The 18,652-nt window shown below is 34.2% G+C and overlaps 1 protein-coding gene across 3 annotated transcripts in view; it reads left to right on the top strand.

The window, feature by feature from the left end:
* The window catches only part of ASCC3 (activating signal cointegrator 1 complex subunit 3), a 409,213-nt gene extending 390,993 nt beyond the window's left edge, over positions 1 to 18,220 (top strand). For 2 of the 3 annotated variants that reach the window (XM_081294719.1, XM_081294718.1), the window contains exons 38-42: positions 8,198 to 8,349; positions 10,207 to 10,354; positions 13,444 to 13,653; positions 15,948 to 16,123; positions 16,219 to 18,220. In XM_081294719.1, the coding sequence (XP_081150845.1) occupies positions 8,198 to 8,349; positions 10,207 to 10,354; positions 13,444 to 13,653; positions 15,948 to 16,123; positions 16,219 to 16,366 (834 nt within the window). In that variant the 3' untranslated portion in view covers positions 16,367 to 18,220. The remainder of the gene's footprint in view (positions 1 to 8,197; positions 8,350 to 10,206; positions 10,355 to 13,443; positions 13,654 to 15,947; positions 16,124 to 16,218) is intronic. The other variant, XM_081294720.1, reaches the window with a different exon arrangement.
* The last annotated feature ends 432 nt before the right edge of the window (positions 18,221 to 18,652 follow it).

The following is an 18,652-nucleotide window of genomic DNA, read 5'->3' as shown; positions in this document are numbered from 1 at the left end:
ATTATTCCCAACATTTTTCTCTCACACAGAGGAAGATATCACCTCCAATTTACAGAGATTACTGAAACCCTCTAGCATCAGTAGCATCAGTATCATCAGTTTCTGGACCTCAGAAACCCTCATCTTCTGAACTCAGGAGGGTTTTTTTCTCCATACAGCTAATTTTGTATTTAGTATATTCTACCCCTGACCTTAATGATATTATAGCCCACCTAAAATGATAGAAAGCAAACTTCATAAAAAAAAATAATTATATAGTATGAGTGTATTGGTGTTTAATCACTGAAAGAGTAAAGCTTGGACAGAAGACAAACCTTAAAAAGTACCTATCCAATTATATTTTTCAGATGAGGAAAATAAATACCAGGAGTTAAGGGATTTGCCCAAGGTTTCACAGTAAAATTAGAGGCACAGAACTCGAAACTGTCATTCTAAGTCTCTTTGAAGTGTACCACACACCACCTTCAAATCAGTGTCAGATATTCATGAATTATACTATTGTTTACACTTTATCCCAACTTTAAAAAGTTGGCCTTCCATTTTCTTCAATTCCATATCTGCAGATTCAATCAATGGTACATTAAAAATGTAAAGGAAAGAAATTGTATCTGTACTGAATATGTACAGCATATTTTTCTCATCATATTTCCTAAACAATTCAGTATAACATCTAATTGCATAATGTTTACATTTTATTTGATATTGTAAGTAATCTAGAGAGAATTTAAAGCATACAAGAAAACACATACAAATTCTCTACTTTAAATAAGAGATTGACCATCTATGAATTTTGGTATCTGCCAGGGTCCTACAACCAATCCCTCATATATACTAAGGGATGACCGACTATATTTACTTTAAATATACTGTGTTGTCAGGAAAACTTCTCAAAGTTTCATTGTTACAGCTATACCCATTTCTCATAAAATCTATAATTCTAGTTTATAACCCCATTTAAATTCTACACACCTTCCACATTACCCAGAATGTTGTTAAAGTAAATCCTTTGGATTGAATTTTAATCCCACTTACCAGAATTATGCAGGCTTAGACATGTTTCTTTACCTCTTTTAGCCACAATTTCTCCATCTGTGAAATAGGCTTAAATTCAGTATCTTACATAAAACATTTTACAGAATTTTTGGCAAATAGTAGACACTTAACAAATGTCTGTTCTTGGCCTTGAGAGTCCTTAGATATCCTCTTCCATTATTCTTTTCTGTCTTTCCAGATCTCCTGGTAACCTCAATTCTACTATCTCTACCTCTGCCACAAACAGGGTTGCTCATATAACTCTTTGACAGGATTTCAGAGTTCAGAGCTCCAGTCTGTACTTTCTCCACAGCTCATTTTCACCTGAACTTCTTACCTGGCTTCATAGTAGCAACCCAGTTAAAATATGTTCAAGACCAAACTCATCACCTCCTTTTCAACCCACCCCTCATCAGCAAATGACAATAGCCCCACTGTTTCTAGTAATAATGATTAGGGTTTTCTTTTGTTACATTGTAATTTTGTAAATGCATAGTGTACTAGAAATCACATTTCCACTCTGCCATGACTGGGTATGAGAAATTGTTTTGAATCAGCAATCAGTTGAAATTGGTTCCAGTGTGGTAGAAGGTCTTATGCAGTCAGCCCCCATGTATTTTCCCCCTGTACTCAGAATTATTCTTTGTCTGATAGATAGTGTGCCAAGGAGAAAGTGGATAAGAGGTGAAAGGGGATTCAGTATTTACTAATGTTAATGTAAAGTTGCTAAAAAATGTCCAGGGTTATTTCTCTGAAGCAGTCTTTTATTGTTAAGCATTGCATCTCTGTAAAGGACTTCAAGGTAACATGGAAACTAAGCCATATTCTCCAGCTGTAGCCAAAGCCAGACTCTAGAGAGGAGCATATACCTATTAGACCTTATCTGCCAGACAGACTACTATAAAGATAAGGAGATAGAGTCAGTCCTTCCTAGGCTCAGTCATATAAAGGTACATACTACCAGGATCCCCCAGCTTGTTTACCGAGACCATCCCCCCCATCCTTAGCTCCTATTAGTTACGCACTTCTGAAGAGTAAAATGAACTTGCCCACTGAATTGAGAAGGCCCACACCTTCCAGTTTTACCTAAGTTGCAGGATCGAATTTTGACCTTCTCTCCTGGCTTTCTTATAACTGCACACCTCTTTTGATGGACCTGTATTTTCTATCCCATGCATCTCCTTTGCCCATCAACTACTGCCCAGTGTAGAAATCAACACCAAAAAGACCAAAGAAAATTCCTGTTAGAAAGAATGGGTTGATTTAGGATGTCTTCATCTTATCATAGAGGAACTTTAAAATAGGCATTTGTCTATTAGTATCCACTCTGTAGCATAGTATATTAGGTACTAATATAGTAAGTAGAACATTTCATTTTACCCTCATAGATCACCTAAAAGGAAATATGATACCTTTTTTTTTGGGGGGGGGCGGATTGTTGTTCGAGAACTCAGGTTTATTATTCCAGCATACCCAGATGAGCTAGTGCTCTGAAATTCTGGGCCCCGAGCTGAGGTTACTTTTGTAGGAAATTTGATATCATTTCTTTTAACCATTACAACATTGGTGAGTTTGAATTACTGACCTGTGTGACCAAAGATCATGCACAGGAATTCTTCAGTAAGTAGTACACAGATGCAGAATGAATGCAGTGAAATACCTCCAAGCGACATCACAAAGTGACCTTCACCACAGGCAGCAGTTTCTCAAAATAACTGTAAGCTTACATTTCTAAGAGCTATATTAAAAAAAAACTAGCATAGAAATGCTACAATTTACACAAGTACTTAAACTACACTCTTACAGGAACCAGTAATTAAGTAACACTCTTACAAAGACCAAAACTGTAAAGTAATATTTCTTCTTCATTTCCCCCTCTGATGCCTGTCTGTATCATATAAGGCATCAACCTTTATAAAGCTGGATATTTAAGGTCTTCCTGTTCAGAAGTCAAGACCATCTTTAGTTTCGTTGCTTTTAGGCATGACATAACAAACTGGACCAGGCAGTTTAAAATGTAAGGAGTGAATATTAGGCCTAAGAGTGTCATAGCAAGGGGTCTTGCCAGGGGCAAGAGGCAGGCTTCCTGGCCAGGTTCACCTCTTGACTTTTTCAAGTTTCCATTGTCATGGCAACTCCAGGTCACCTTCACCCATGCTGACCCGTTCCAATTGGATTCCAGATTTTATGGTTAGAAGGAACCTTTTTTTATCTCCCAAAGTTTCAGGATCTGGTCTCCAGCAGTTAACAGATAGTTTGCTAAAGAATGTGACATTCTGTCCACTTAGGCCAGACAGGGCTGCAAGTATCTTGCTTCTTGGAAAAGAAAGCATGTGGAGGTGAAATATGATACCCTTCTATTAGTGAGAAGCTTAGGTTCAGTAGGGTAAAGTGATCTTCCTGAGTTATAAATGGGACAGAATTAGGATTCAAATCTGTTTGTGTGTGACATCAAAACTTGTGTTTTATCTTCTGTTTTGTACAGTAACTTAGGCAGAATTTATTATAATTCTTATAATTTTTTAACCTATATTCTTTTGTTAGTTAGTTTGTTACTGAGGATTGAACCCAGGGGTGCTTAACCACTGAGCGATATGCCCAGCCCTTTTTATTTTTTAAGACAGGGTCTTGCCGAGATGCTTAGGACCTTAACTACGTTACTGAGGCTGGCTTTGAACTTAAAATCCTCCTGCCTCAGCCTCCTGAGCCACTGGGATTATAAGCATATACCATGGGCTTTCCAGTGTTCTTTAGTAGAACAGGTATTTTTTGAGTGTTCTTTGCTAGGGCTGGAGTTATAGAAAATAATTCCAGATTCTTGCTGTCAAGGAGCCTATAGTTCAAAGAACAGGTGTGTAAACAAAAAGTCATACTATAATAATGATGGCATTCCTCAAAAGCAGCAAAGGCATAGAGAAAGGACCAAATCCATCTGAAAGAATCAGTGAAGGGCTGGGGATGTGGCTCAAGCGGTATCGTGTTCGCCTGGCATGCATGCAGCCCGGGTTCAATCCTCAGCACCACATACAAACAAAAATGTTGTGTCCACTGAAAACTAAAAAAAAATAAATGTTAAAAATTCTCTCGAGAGAGAGATAAGTGTCACAGTAGAATGGTAGACAATAGGGATGGGAGGGGAGGGGAGGGCAGCAGAATACAACTGACACTAGGATTGCTGTATGTATACACATGGGTGTATAACCAATGTGATCCTGCAATCTGTACACGTGGAAAAATGACAATTCATACCCTATTTGAGTCAAATGTATGATATGTCAAGATCATTGTATTGTCTTGAACAACTAATAAAAAAATAAAATAAATTCCCCCCCCCCCTCTCTCTCTCTCTCAAAAAGAATCAGTGAAGTTTCATAATATCAGTAGCGTTTAAGCTAGACCCAAAGAATGAATAGGAATTTCTCAGGTGAACAAAAGGAATGATATTTGTTTTAAAAAATAAATCAATAAAAGCAAGGGAAAATGTGAAAAAAATACCAGTAATTTTCTATTGCTCTATGTGAGGTGGGGGGATGGCCAGAGAGAAAAGTAAGGACCAGATAAATCAAGGACCAAATAGTGGGGTGATGACCATCTGTAATGCAGAGAGACATGTTAGTTTTGTTCTCCTTACCAGTTGATGGCATTGAAATTTTAGCAGAGGAATGACATGACCAGTTTTACCTCTTTAAAAATTCAGTGTGAAAAAATATAAAATACAAATTAAAGAAAAATTATGAGATTGAGAATAAAGGAAATTTATATAACATTCCAGAAGAGACAAGGAGGGTCAGTATCAAGTAGTAGGGAGGAGACAACAGGAGCACCAGGGCGGTTTGAGCAGAGAGAAAAGGGTAATAGCATTTGGTCCACCACACAAGCCTCAAAACCTTTTATCATCCCAGATTCTTGATCTACCCACCTGCCTTTTCTGTAAACTAATAAAAGATAATAGTTTTTCAATTCGTGATATGGCCTTTCATTTACTTCACATGATAAGCATTTATTTTGCTTTTTTTTTTTTTTTCATTTTCACATCTGGATCATACAATGAAAAATTCTGGGAAGTCTCATAAATTTTATGCAATCTTTCAACTTTATCATCAAAACTTCAAAGTTAAAAGCATATGGTTCATTCATCCAGCTCTTCTAGTATGTGAATTTTTGGTCTGGAATTTATTTCCAGTCAAGTTGTAATGTAAAATCACACGTAAAATTGCCATAGTTACTCCACATTACAAGTTATGATATTGAATTAGGTATAATTATTCATTTTTATTTTCCTTTTCCCTTAGCAAGTCTCAAGAGTTACAACTAGTGAACTACTTTTTTCTGTATGTAGCATACATTCAACATAACCTGCTTGTTTCCTATACTTCATAGAAAAAGTGCATTTTGCCACATCGATGTTCATAGCAGCACAATTCACAATAGCTAGACTGTGGAACCAACCCAGATGCCCTTCAATAGACGAATGGATAAAAAAAATGTGGCATCTATACACAATGGAGTACTATGCAGCAATAAAAAATGACAAAATCATAGAATTTTCAGGGAAATGGATGGCATTAGAGCAGATTATGCTTAGTGAAGCTAGCCAAACCCTAAAAAACAGATACCAAATGTCTTCTTTGATATAATGAGAGCAAGTATGAACAGAGCAGGGAGGAAGAGTAGGAAGAAAAGAGTAACATTAAACAGAGACTTGAGATGGGAGGGAAAGGGAGAGAAAAGGGAAATTGCATGGAAATGAAGGGAGACACTCATTGCTAAACAAAATTACATATAAGAGGTTGTGAGGGGAATGGGAAAATAAACAAAGAGAGAAATGAATTACAGTAGATGGGGTAGAGAGAGAAGATGGGAGGGGAGGGGAGGGGGGATAGTAGGGGATAGGAAAGGTAGCAGAATACAACAGTCACTAATATGGCATTATGTAAAATTGTGGATGTGTAACTGACGTGATTCTGCAATCTGCATTTGGGGTAAAATTGGGAGTTCATAACCCATGTCAATCTAATGTATGAAATATAATATGTCAAGAGCTTTGTAATGTTGTGAACAACCAATAAAAAAAATGTAAAAAAAAAAAAATATACTTCCAGAGATGAAAAAGTACTAAATCTGAAATGAAAAAGAAAATAAATAAAATATGGTCAACAAAAGCTAGTTGTTGGAGAAGAAAGTATTAGTGAACTTGAAGAAGACAAAACAATATAAAATTCTGAAAATGTTAAAAAAAAATAAAGGAACAATATACTGAAAGACAACTGAGAAGAACCTCAGTACTCCGGTCTAACACAGAAGTGATTGGAGATTGAGAAAGAAGTAAGGGAGTAGAGAAAGAAAACAATTTGAAAAAATAACATAAAATCCTCAAATTAGATGAAAATTCTTAAGTCCAAATATCCATCTAACTCAATGACCCAAAATAGGACAAACTTGAGGAAATTCATGGCAAGGCACATAAAAATCAAATTACTGAAATGATTGTTTTAATTGGTACCAAAAAAATTGTTTGATCAATTCAATACTCCTTTAAGAAAAAGCTTTCAATAATCCACAAATAGAGACATCAGCCTGAAAAGAATATCTATGAAAAACCTATCACCAAGGTCACATTTACTGTGGATTTAGAATAAAATAAAAAAGAACATCTCAGCACTCTTTCCTCAACATTGTCCTGATGATCTTAGCCTGTAATCTAAGGCAACAAAAATCAATAAAATCATGTGGTTTGGAAAGGAAAAAAAAAAAAAAAAAAAAAAAAAAAAAAAAGAAAAAGTGCATTTTTCTTTTTTGTAAAGAAAAATATAAATGTATCTTCTGGATTTATAAATATGTACATTCATATGTGTACACACAATCATACATGCACATAAAGACACATATATTTATTATACCAACATTCAGGCTTTATGATGTATAACTAGCAGGTTAACAGGTACTAAAAATCATTTTGACCATCCTTTAACACTAATTAGGGTATGCAAAAACTTTGTTCTATTTCCCTGTAATGTATATAAGGAGATCATAGGTTAGTTTAACCAAATTTATTAAAATAGTTTACTTTTTGTATATTAGAATACACAGAATTGGAAATTTGCAACTTAGAAGAAGAATATGTCTCTATCAAAATTCTTAGAAGTACAGGAAATTAATTTTACTAGAACAGCTTAAAATCATTTCAAAATTAATAGATTTTTGTTCAAGATTTTATAAATACTTTGCTGTCAGTGAGATATTTACCATTAAAGTATCAATGTAATGCTTTGCTAGGTACATCCAAAAATAAGAGTGTGGAGTCTTAAAACTGTATGAAATAACTGCCTAAGATCATAATATTAACTTATGTGTCTTTAAGTCATCATTCTCCAGAATCTAATTTAATTGAAATGGCTTTGCCTGTGTAAACTTCTCCTTTGTTTAAATAAGATTTCACTGTTTAGTTTTGCCTTAAGCAAATGCAGCCTTTTGTTTGTCCATAAAACATTTGATTAAATGTATAGACTAATATGAATAGCTTTTCATCATTCCACATGTACCACTGGCAGTTGCCCCTTTGCCTAGTATGTGGTGTATTATTGTCATTGAGAACAAGACTCTATTCTTAACTTGCCCTTTGGGGAAAATGAGTTTTTCACAAGAAAACCTTCTCTCTCCTTACCATCATTGGTTTTCAAATTTAAAAGACTGTGAAGGGCCTGGGGTTGTAGCTTAGTGGTGGAGCACTTACCTCGCATGCATAAGGCACTGGGTTCAATTCTCAGCACTGTGCAATTCTCAGCACTGTGTATCAATAAATAAATAAAATAAAGGTCCATCAACGACTAAAAAGAATTGTTTTAAAAAGAAGAAATGCAGCTCCTAGTATTCTTGATATAGTGAATTATTAAGTATTTGTTTTCAAAGTACAATGAGTTTTTACTCTTAAAATTAGCTTAGTGTTTGACTTTTTGTAGGATGTTACAGGAAATTCATTCTGCTTTCCCCATTCAACTGTAGTTTATTTTGTTTTTATTTGTATGAATAGTAATTTAGTGATAAAATGATTGATTTTTGTTTTGTTTTTTGTTTTGTTTTGTTTTGTTAAAGCTAATGTAAGATTTCCAATGGGAGAGGGTAAATGCCTTGTTGTTCTTGTAACATGTGCTTTTTGCCTATTCAGGCAATGCTGGATGTGGCTGCAAACCAAGGTTGGCTGGTGACTGCCCTGAATATCACCAACCTGGTTCAGATGTTGATCCAGGGTAGGTGGTTGAAAGATTCTTCTCTTCTTACACTACCAAACATAGAACAGCACCATCTTCACCTTTTCAGGTAATTGTCTTAATTTGCAATGTAATTGTTTTAAGTTTTTTCAATGGATTTTTTTTTGGGGGGAGTGGGTATTTCTGGGAATCAAACCCAGGGCTTCATGCATGCTAGGTTGTACCATTGAGCTACACCTCCAGATCCCCCAAAATTCCCTTATTAAAATACATATAGACACTGGAATTTCATGTGGTGCCTACAATATTGATTCTTTGGAGTAAAAAATGCCCCTTTCCCAGAAGGAGACATGCCCTCAGTACCAAGATGAACCACAATTCATTTTAACCTTCTCCTACCTAAATTGTTTGTCCTCCCTTTGCAATATTAAATATGTTTCTATTTTAACTGCATTTATTCCTTTACATTATCAGCTTTATTTAAGGAAGCTTTATTAAGGTGTTTTGTGATCTAAAACCAAAATAAATTGCCAGCTTCTGTTATGTAGAAGAGACTGAGGGATCTGAAATCCATTGTCAAAAGTAAACTATGGGGAGCTGGGGTTGTGGCTTAGTGGTAGTGCTCGCATAGCACATGCAAGACGCTGGGTTTGAGCCTCAGAACCGCATAAAAATAAATAAAATAAAAATATGTGTCCTACCTACAGCTAAAAGAAAATGTTTTTTAAAAATAGTAAATTATGGATCTGAAATGTCCAAAACTAGATAGTTAGGTATAGTGGGAGTTCAAGATATAATCTGTACTGAGTTTATATTAGTATCAAATAATTTAACCCTTAGGTCTCACATACATGGCTGCAAATGTTTCAGCAAGGAAAAGAACAGTACAATATACAAGCAAGATTGACAGTGTTTAAATGAAAATGTCTCTTTCACACCAGTGTTTCACAGCAGTTGAGATATCTTGCAGCCATAATGTTATTTCACAGTTATGGAGGTAACCAAAATAGTCTGGCTTGCCATCATGCGCCCTATACCTCTTGTCAGTTGCATGTGGATCGAAGTTATTTAAGCCATTCAAGTACAGATGCCAACAAGAACCTCAGGAACACCTGGAGTCCCCTAAGAAAAATCCTAATTTGAATCAAGTGTACTGGGTGACAGGGTGACAGGTATGCTTGAGTCCCTACCATAGGATGTCCCTGGAAACTAACAGACACATTCGGAGAGTGAGCCATATCAGCAACAGGTGGCATGGAGAGAAGGTAGATACATCTACAACTTGTCAGAAGCCCTTCTGATAAGGTTCTGAAGGTTATGTGAGTTGGATTTAGCAGTATAGAAAGCACATTAAAGGTACAACCTCACACAGCATCTATGAGGGAATCTGCTTGAGGGTGTAGGAGATTTGGTCCAATTTTCTTATCACCCTTAAAAATTCAATCTTAATATAATTTCGACTATATTTTCTTCTTACTATAACTTTTAGGTGGCTCATGTTCCTGTGATCTGGCACAACTTAAAATTATCTCAAGGATCTCCAAAGTATACTTTAAATTCTGTGCTCCACAAACTTAAAATGTAAAATTTTATTCAAGTAATTATATTAGACATTTGCACACATTCACCAAAAACATGTCAGGGTTTCACGTCAGCACTTTATCTCCATGGAAACATTGTTTCACATCAGTGCTTCCTATAGAAAGACATCCACTGCATATGAACTCTTAAGTATTTACTGAGCCTGATACATGATTTACAGCTTACAGATTTCATACAATGATGTGATACTGCCTTAGGTTGATATAAAGAATGTTAGCCAATATTTAAAACTTAATATAATGGCCTATAAAGAGTTATATCTTAATTTTTTAACAACTGTTAATATCATACACACCAGTGTTATCAGAAAATCTTACTTGTGCTTTGAAAGAGTTATTTTGTTGGTGTTGATATAATTTCTAAGGAAATGGAAACCAGTTATAAAGTGCTCACGTGCTAGGTGCCGAAGCTCCATTGAGTGCCTTCCTGAACTGATTCATGCCTGTGGAGGGAAAGACCATATATTCAGCTCCATGGTCGAGAAGGAGCTACAGGCCACCAAAACAAAGCAGGTAAGGCCCCCCTTACTCTGTGAAGTTGTACCAAGAGTTTTCTAACTTAGGGAATGGGTTTTGAAGTCAGTCCCATCTGTATTTAAATTCTGTCTTTGCCATTTACTAACCATGGAAACATTATATATATCTTATGACATTCTTGTGAAAGTTAAGCAAAATGGTATTATGTAAACTGCTTTATATAGTTCTTGACATAGAATAATAATTGAACAAATGATAGTAATAGTAATTAATAATATTACTGGCATTATTAGAACTTGTTCAGTATAATGCATTCAAGCTCGCTTTGGAAGGCTTCATTTAGCCTGTCCATCACCAGATTGCATTACCCAGGAGCCTACTCCGTCTCTTCTAGGTAGTTTTGCACTTTTTATGGTAGGGTATATTTTCATACAATTCCTTCAATAACTTGTTTATGTTCCACTCTTATTTTAATCACATTGTTCCTAGATTCAAAGAGATTCTTTCAAATAAACCCCTTATTTGTTAACTATGTAACTTATATGGAAAGTTAAATCTAAACAATCTTTGGAAAGCCAAAAACCAAATGAACAATGCCAGATATATTTGGCTTTCTAGCCTTTTAAGTCTTAAGCAGTTTTACCCTAAACATGTCAAAGTAAATGTTCAGGATTTATAACATGATTATATTGATTTGTATGTGCACATATTAAAGAAACTTTTAAAGCATATCTCTTTTTCTTTCCAAGTAAAACTTTTTTTGAACAAGACTTGGAAAAAGTGTAACAGGCATTAATGTCTGATTGATTGTTCAGTTTCTGTTGAACCCAAAATTGGCACAAAAAAAGTTATTTAAATGTTCATAATAAATGTCTACCTTTCTAACTAAATTACCATTAAAATTATGAATAAAAGCAATATATTGAAATCAAAACAAGGTTTCTGTTAGCAACAACAGATTTCTAATATAGCATACATTGATTTGAAGCCAAGTTTTAGATGTGATGAAAAATTAGAACATTGTTATAATTAGTTCAGGGAGAACTCAGAAGTAAACTTACTTAATTTATTTGCATAAATTGCCATTCTGTTATCTTTAAAACCAAATGCAAATTGGCTCTGTCTGATATGATGATGGTTATTTGGCTCAAAAGTGCTTCAATTTGCAGAGCAATCTGGTGTCGGCTCTGCAGTGAGGCGATCCCAGGTAACATACAAATCCTGAATTATTCCAGAAATTAGTATGTTTAAAGCATCAATTTAAGTGCTAATTGCAGTAGTAATGAGAAAAAGCAGTACGACTGTGAGATTTGCATCTCCTACCCCATCAGTATGCCTGGAACGGCTGCTGACTGGCAGAGGATTTGGCTGCTAATTAAATAATTGTATGCATGGCAGTGCTCTTGCCTGATTCAATAGATGAAGATTAATCCTCAGATAAATATGTTTGGCTGGTATTGAAATATCTTAGCAGTTTCTTTTAAAAAGCTCATGTTTTATATACATAAATATACATATATACCAAATAAATATATGTGTACACATTATAAGTTAAAACATAATAATAAGTCCTGCAAAAAGATGTCATATGTATATATAAGCCAGGTAGACATTTGGAAGCGTTGTAAAGAAAAATCTCAGTGAGTTGCTAATATCAGAAAACATCATATTGGTAACTAATTTAATGGTACGAGTACAAAAACATATGAAGTCTTGCTTTGTGTGGTAAATGTTACTTGCTTTGTTTCACAAAACTAAATGTTCTTCAGAAATTGGAGTTGAATTGAAATTTTGCATTGGATTTATTTTTTTTTAATTCCTAAGTGATAGTTTGGTTCATCAGGGCTACTGCGTTTGATTACATATACCAGCAACACTAAAGTCTTAGCAAACAGAAAATTAAAGCTTATAAGGAAATCCATACCATATATAAAAGAACTAAAAGGAAAACTAAAATTAAAGTCGTTGTGTAACTTTAAAAACTACCTTAGAAGGTAACAACTGAAAACAACTATTAAGAAGTTGTCTTGGGCTGAGGTTGTGGCTCAGCGGTAGAGCGTTCGCTTAGCACGTGTGAGGCCCTGGGTTCGATCCTCAGCACGACATAAAAATAAATAAAGATATTGAGTCTAACTACAATTAAAAAATTTTAAAAAAATGTCACATGGAGTGATCAACTAAGAAATAGTGTAATTTTAGAAAAATCAAAAAAAATAAATGTTAAAAAAAAGAAGTTGTCTTGACCAATAGTTATATTACCACATAATTGTAAATGTTAAAAAAAGGTTACAGTTACCTAGGTCCTCAAGTTTATTGTGTTATATACTTTCCATGGATATAAGATTCATTCCTTCATTTGTTTATTCAGCATTGTTAAGCATGTACTATTGGAATAATGATTACTCACAAATATCTTTTAATTTAAAAAGCAAGAATAAAGTTGGTAAAAATATTTCTACTCTTTTAATATGTGTGATTTTAACTGGTACTTTCAGCATGATAACGCCAAAAAAAAAAAACCTATTTGTTTTTACAAGGAACCCTAGTCTTACAGGATTCCCTATGTTATATAACAAGTGGTCAATGGATTATACTGACATCAACAATTGCATCACAGATTTTTTTTCAGATTTCCTTTATATCCCTAAGTAATGTTTTCTACCTTAAAAGTCACATAAACGTTAAAATAGATGCTTCTCTTTAAAAAAAAAATAGCAATAAACACTTTTAATCCCTCTTTTTTTTTAAGTATAGTCAATAACCAGTCAATATGAAGAGGCATTTATAATAAGTTATAAGTTTAGATAATAACTTTTTGGTTTAAAAAAAAAACTTAAAGAGGATTTTAAAAAACACTGTTCTACATATATTCACCTACATACAAGTACAAGAAAAACTAGGGAAACCTGAATAATCAGTGGATTGTGTCAATGCCAGTATCCTAGTATTGTGCTATAGTGTTGAAAAATGCCACTATTGCATGATACTGGGTAAACGATGCAAAAGATGTCCAATTGCATTGAATTCAGAATTAATCTCAAAATTAAAAGTTTGATTTTTCTAAAATTACACTATTTCTTAGTTGATCACTCCATGTGACATTTTTTTGTTGTTTTTTTTTTTAGGCATGGAATTTTTTATCTCGTTTGCCAGTGATAGATGTTGGCATAAGTGTTAAAGGCTCATGGGATGACTTAGCTGAAGGACACAATGAACTCTCTGTCTCAACTTTGACTACAGACAAACGAGATGACAACAAATGGATCAAATTGCATGCTGATCAGGAGTATGTGCTCCAAGTCAGCTTGCAGAGAGTCCACTTTGGGTTCCACAAGGTATAGTATTTTGTTTCCATTCTCAAATATTTCGCACCAACTACCAGCATGTGCCACCACACATATCTTTTATATTACTAATGTGTCCGTGTCATTCATGAATCCTGCTTTCTCAGCTGGCCTTAACCAGCAAGAGTCAGTCTTTGACATTAGTCAGTCAGTTCTCATGTGCCATTTTTCAACCCCAGAATATCCACCTTACATAATCATATATTGCCTGGAGTACTATTCTCAAAGTGTGGTTTACACACTCAGTCTAGCAGAATTTCCTCGAGTGCCTTTTAAAGTGTAGATTCTTGGCCCCACTCCTGAATGACTGAATCAGAATCTCAGGGTCTGAGGGAATCGCAAAACTGATGCTCTTTTTGGTGCCCCACTTGATCCTTTTTTGTTTTGGTTTGGTTTTTTCTTGTACCTAGAATTGAATCCAGTGGCCTCACACATACTAGGTAATGCTCTACCATCCCCAGTCCCCCCCATGTACACATGATTTTTAAGGACATTAAAGTTTGAGAAGCACTGCACTAGAGGCACTTTGGTATAGGAACCACATCAGGCCAGATGTAGATGAAATTGAAGCTTTCCTTCTTAGCTCTATTGAATTTGAATAAGATGCTAAGCTTTTCTGAGACTCAGTTGCCACATCTACCTGCTTCCTTCATTATAATGCACATGAGAGAGCTTTGTCAATTTCATACAGACCAAAAATGTACAGTAGTTTTATTTTAAATTACTATGCTCTTTTCTGTAGCCTCTGACACCAAAATTAATTATTTAGTCCTCTAAGAATATTAGTACACATAGTGTGAGCAGATTGGTTTTTAGTACCATAGTAATTGAAATAAGAAAGAATTTGTCCTTTTTTTCTTTTTATCCTAGTGGATTCAGGGTTTTAATATCTAGAGTAACCCTCTGGGATGAGAAAGCCCCTCTGTTTTCATAGAATAGTCACGTGTATTGTTACAATGACCTTTCAGTACAGGTCTCACTTCATTTCATTTCTAATACTAAATATCAGCCAATACGAACATAAACTGATAGGCCTCTAGCATTTCAGAGCTTCAATATGAGCATTTCTAGATGAAATGTTCTAAATTCCAACTTCCAAAAAATAATAATAATCATAAACTAATCATAGAAATAGTTATAAAAATCATAATAATAAAGCTAAAATCATGAAGCAAAAGTAGATTTCTTTTTTTAACCTTCAAAATCTACTTTAAAATTAGATTTAATCATGTTCAAAATAATTGTAGATTTTATTCCTAACTGCTATGGAACTATATTACTCTCTGGCTCTGTTATAAAATGTTATAACTAAAGCGTCTCCCCCTGGAATACAGAGTGAAATCTCAATAGGAACATGTCATCATTAATATGTTTTATGCCATAAAGTCATTGTCTTAAAGACACATTACAATAACCTTGTTTTTGTAAAAGTCGGTCCAAGATAAAGACTCCAGATTCTGTCATTACATTAGTTTTAGTCTTTTGTTTTTAATTTTAAAAAATTTTATATATATATATATATATATATATATATATATATATATATATATATATTAGGTATAGTTGGACACAATGCCTTTATTTTATTTACTTATTTTTATGTAGTGCTAAGGATCAAACCCAGGGCCTTGCACAAGCTAAGCAAGCACTCTACCACTGAGCTACAACCCCAGCTCCGACTTTGGTACTAGTCTTAAATTGTGGTGATTACTGTGTGTTACAAATCACATGACTTATCATTCCTCACTCCTCAGAGAAAGGAACTTTTGATATACTATGTGCTTTTTTATGTGTATTTTATTCTTGGGTGGAAAGAAGATATTGATCTGATATTGTGCTTATTATCTTGAGTTACACAGTCTAGTCTTGATTGGTTTTTGTTTGTTTTCCTAAGCATCAGTTCTTTGTGAATAAGACTGGGAAGATTTGGTTCACATGGCTATATCTATATTTGGTTCACATGGCTATATATTTTGGTTTGTCTGTAAGTGGAGGAATGGCTTGAGATTTTACTAATTTGATGTCAGGATTCAGAGCTTTATTCTTTCTGAGCCAAATATTCTGATAGTAATAGCTCAAAGGTATTACTTCTGTATGTACTGAAGAAACATACAAAAATGTATCAAACACCACAAAGGAAGGGAATTAAAGACATCCCAGATGGAAGTGCTGAACTCTTTGTTTATGGCCTTCCAGTAAGACAGCAGTGCCTTTTTTCTTTTAGTTGTAATTGGACACAATATATTTATTGTAGTCAATATTTTATCTTTTTCTCTGGTTTATAGGGAAAGCAAGAGAGCTCTGCAGTTACCCCTCGATTTCCCAAATCAAAAGATGAAGGATGGTTCTTGATATTAGGAGAAGTGGACAAGAGAGAACTTATTGCTTTAAAACGAGTAGGATATGTTCGAAATCATCACATTGCTTCCCTTTCTTTTTTCACACCTGAAATACCCGGAAGGTAAGCAGAATCTTACCACTAAAGTTATAAAAGAATTAAATGTGACCCTGATTAGAAAAACAGTTTTACATTTTTGTTCTATTTTCATATTCTAGGTATATTTTCACTCTCTATCTCATGAGTGACTGCTACCTTGGTCTGGACCAGCAGTATGACATTTACCTCAATGTCACACAAGCAAGCATTTCCATGCAGGTCAACACAGAGGTCTCTGATGCCTTCACTGACCTGGCAATAAAATAACCTGACCCAAACAATGCATTTGAAAGAATTTGTTAAGGAATCTAGCTGTTCAGTCATCTGGACAAAGTTGAATTACTTGATGTTTGCCTTGACAGAATCAACTCCTAACCTCAAGACATCCAGGAAATTAACAGTGGCTGCAGTATTGACTCCAGCGACACCAAGTTAGCCACAGTGGCCTTTTAACAAATGTTGCCTTTTATAATATTGTCTTCTTTCTTTACATGTAAAATGAATGAGCATGTAGAATAATCTTATAATTTGTGTATATTTGAGGTTATATGAGTTATCAATCAAATTTTACATCTCATAATGTACTGTTTACATGAATACTGGTTTTTCCTTTTTTTAAGACAAACTACATTGAGGTGTGACCATGTTAGGATTTTAACTCTGCATCATAAAATGTATAAATCTATGAGGTGATATATACAGTGTGTCTTGTGAGCAAAATTTATACTTTGATCTGATCAAAATGAAATGATTTCAAGAATTTCTTATAAATGTTAATAATATATGATGTAAAATTATATTACAGAGTCCAATGACAATTAAAAAAAGAGAAAAGAATATACTGATCTTAGAAAATGTAGATATAATACTGGTGGAAATAAAATATATAGAGTGCCACTTCAAGATAAGCTGACTCAAGTTTTTCTCCTGCTTCTCTCCCTTTATATCCCTTTTTCCTCTTCTGCCCTCTTTTTCTTTCTCTTCTACCTCAACACTACTTCTCTTTTTTACATATTTATTTATGCAAGGAGAAAAATACAGTCTAACTCATGAAGTAACATGTAGAGACAATTTTTGGTTTTTATCATCCACTTCCACAGATAGGTTTCCAAGTATAATAATGGAAAAATCTCTATGTCCATAAAGTTCCTTTTTGGAAAAATGTTGTTTGAAACTAAAATGTTGTTAAAGTTCAACATCCATATAGTATACATTATAGTGGAATGCAATTCTGTCTTTGCAAATGATTCCTGAATGAATGATTTTTAAATATTTTATAATATAACTGTCACAAGTATAGTAAAATATAAGTTTTTCTGAATTTGAAATTTATGGTTTATGTATATCTCCTCTTTCATGCTAAAATAAAAAGAAAAGGAGGAAGAAGAAATAAAAGTAGCATGAAGGGAACCAGGCAGTCACTTTCCAAAAATAAAATCTAAATAACTGAGATGAACATGCCAAGTAATGAGGGGATGAGGTGCCCCAGAAGCTTTAGATAGAGTTCTCTGTGTTTTTCTTTTGGAAGTTTATTTCCTAATTGAGATTTGTGCCTTCTCTATTGTTTTAGTGGATTTAAAGAAAATGAAGTTTACATGTAGACAACAGTTACCAGTCCATACAGAAACCTGACTGGATACAGCCTCACCTGAAACTTCCTGTTTTTAGCATCATCTCTCAGTTAGGAAGCACGCAGGTTTGGGGAAGTAGGAAATCTTCTTCACTTCTCATGACACAGGATGTAGGAGAAATTATATCCATCAGAGAGAAAAATAGTAACATGACATATCTTTAAGTTTCAAAATAAGGCACAGAGGGTACTAGTAAAGCAGAGTGCACTTTGATACAAATGTTAATCTTATTCTGATGGGTCTATGATGGTATCCACACTGATTACTTACCCAAAATTTTAGTGTTATGTGTGTCGTGAATAGGATGTATAATAATCAGATTAGTCCTATTTTCAGATTTATAAATCATAAATTTCTCATAACTTTTCATGATCAAGAAATTCATCAGTATTTAAAATTATTCAAATACTGACTGCTCAGAGAATGATTTGTCCTAAAATTTGTGGGATTATTTTGTTTTCTTAGGGAGAAATGACAAAAAGATTTCAGGTAATTGCCATAAAATGATTTTCTTAATTAGACTACCCACAGCCCACTTCCCCTCAGATACTGCATCATCTCTGAGCTGGCTATTACATTGTACAACCCTAAAATTCTACAGTGGGTCATTTTCATATTCCTTTGTATTTTATCAATTCAAAATAGTCGAAGTGCCGATCATATTTGTCCTAGGCACCGTGTTGAGGACTCTAATGAATTAAAGACATACCCGCTTTTCAGACGAAATAGTCTAGTGATGAAAACAAGATGTACATAATTGTGATAAAGTAATCAAAATAGTTATAGGAAGAAAATGCTCTGGGGGTTAGAGAAATATTACATAAAAATATTAAGGGATATTTAGACTGGGTTTGTTGTAGTTTTATGTTTTACTTTATGCTATTTTTACTGACATTATAATTGTACATCTTTATGGGTGTTT

The sequence above is a fragment of the Spermophilus citellus genome, assembly GCF_964194105.1.
Source record: "Spermophilus citellus genome assembly, chromosome: 5".
Taxonomy (NCBI): domain Eukaryota; kingdom Metazoa; phylum Chordata; class Mammalia; order Rodentia; family Sciuridae; genus Spermophilus; species Spermophilus citellus.
Note: the sequence above shows the minus strand (reverse complement) of the source record. Positions and strands in the feature narration are given on the sequence as shown.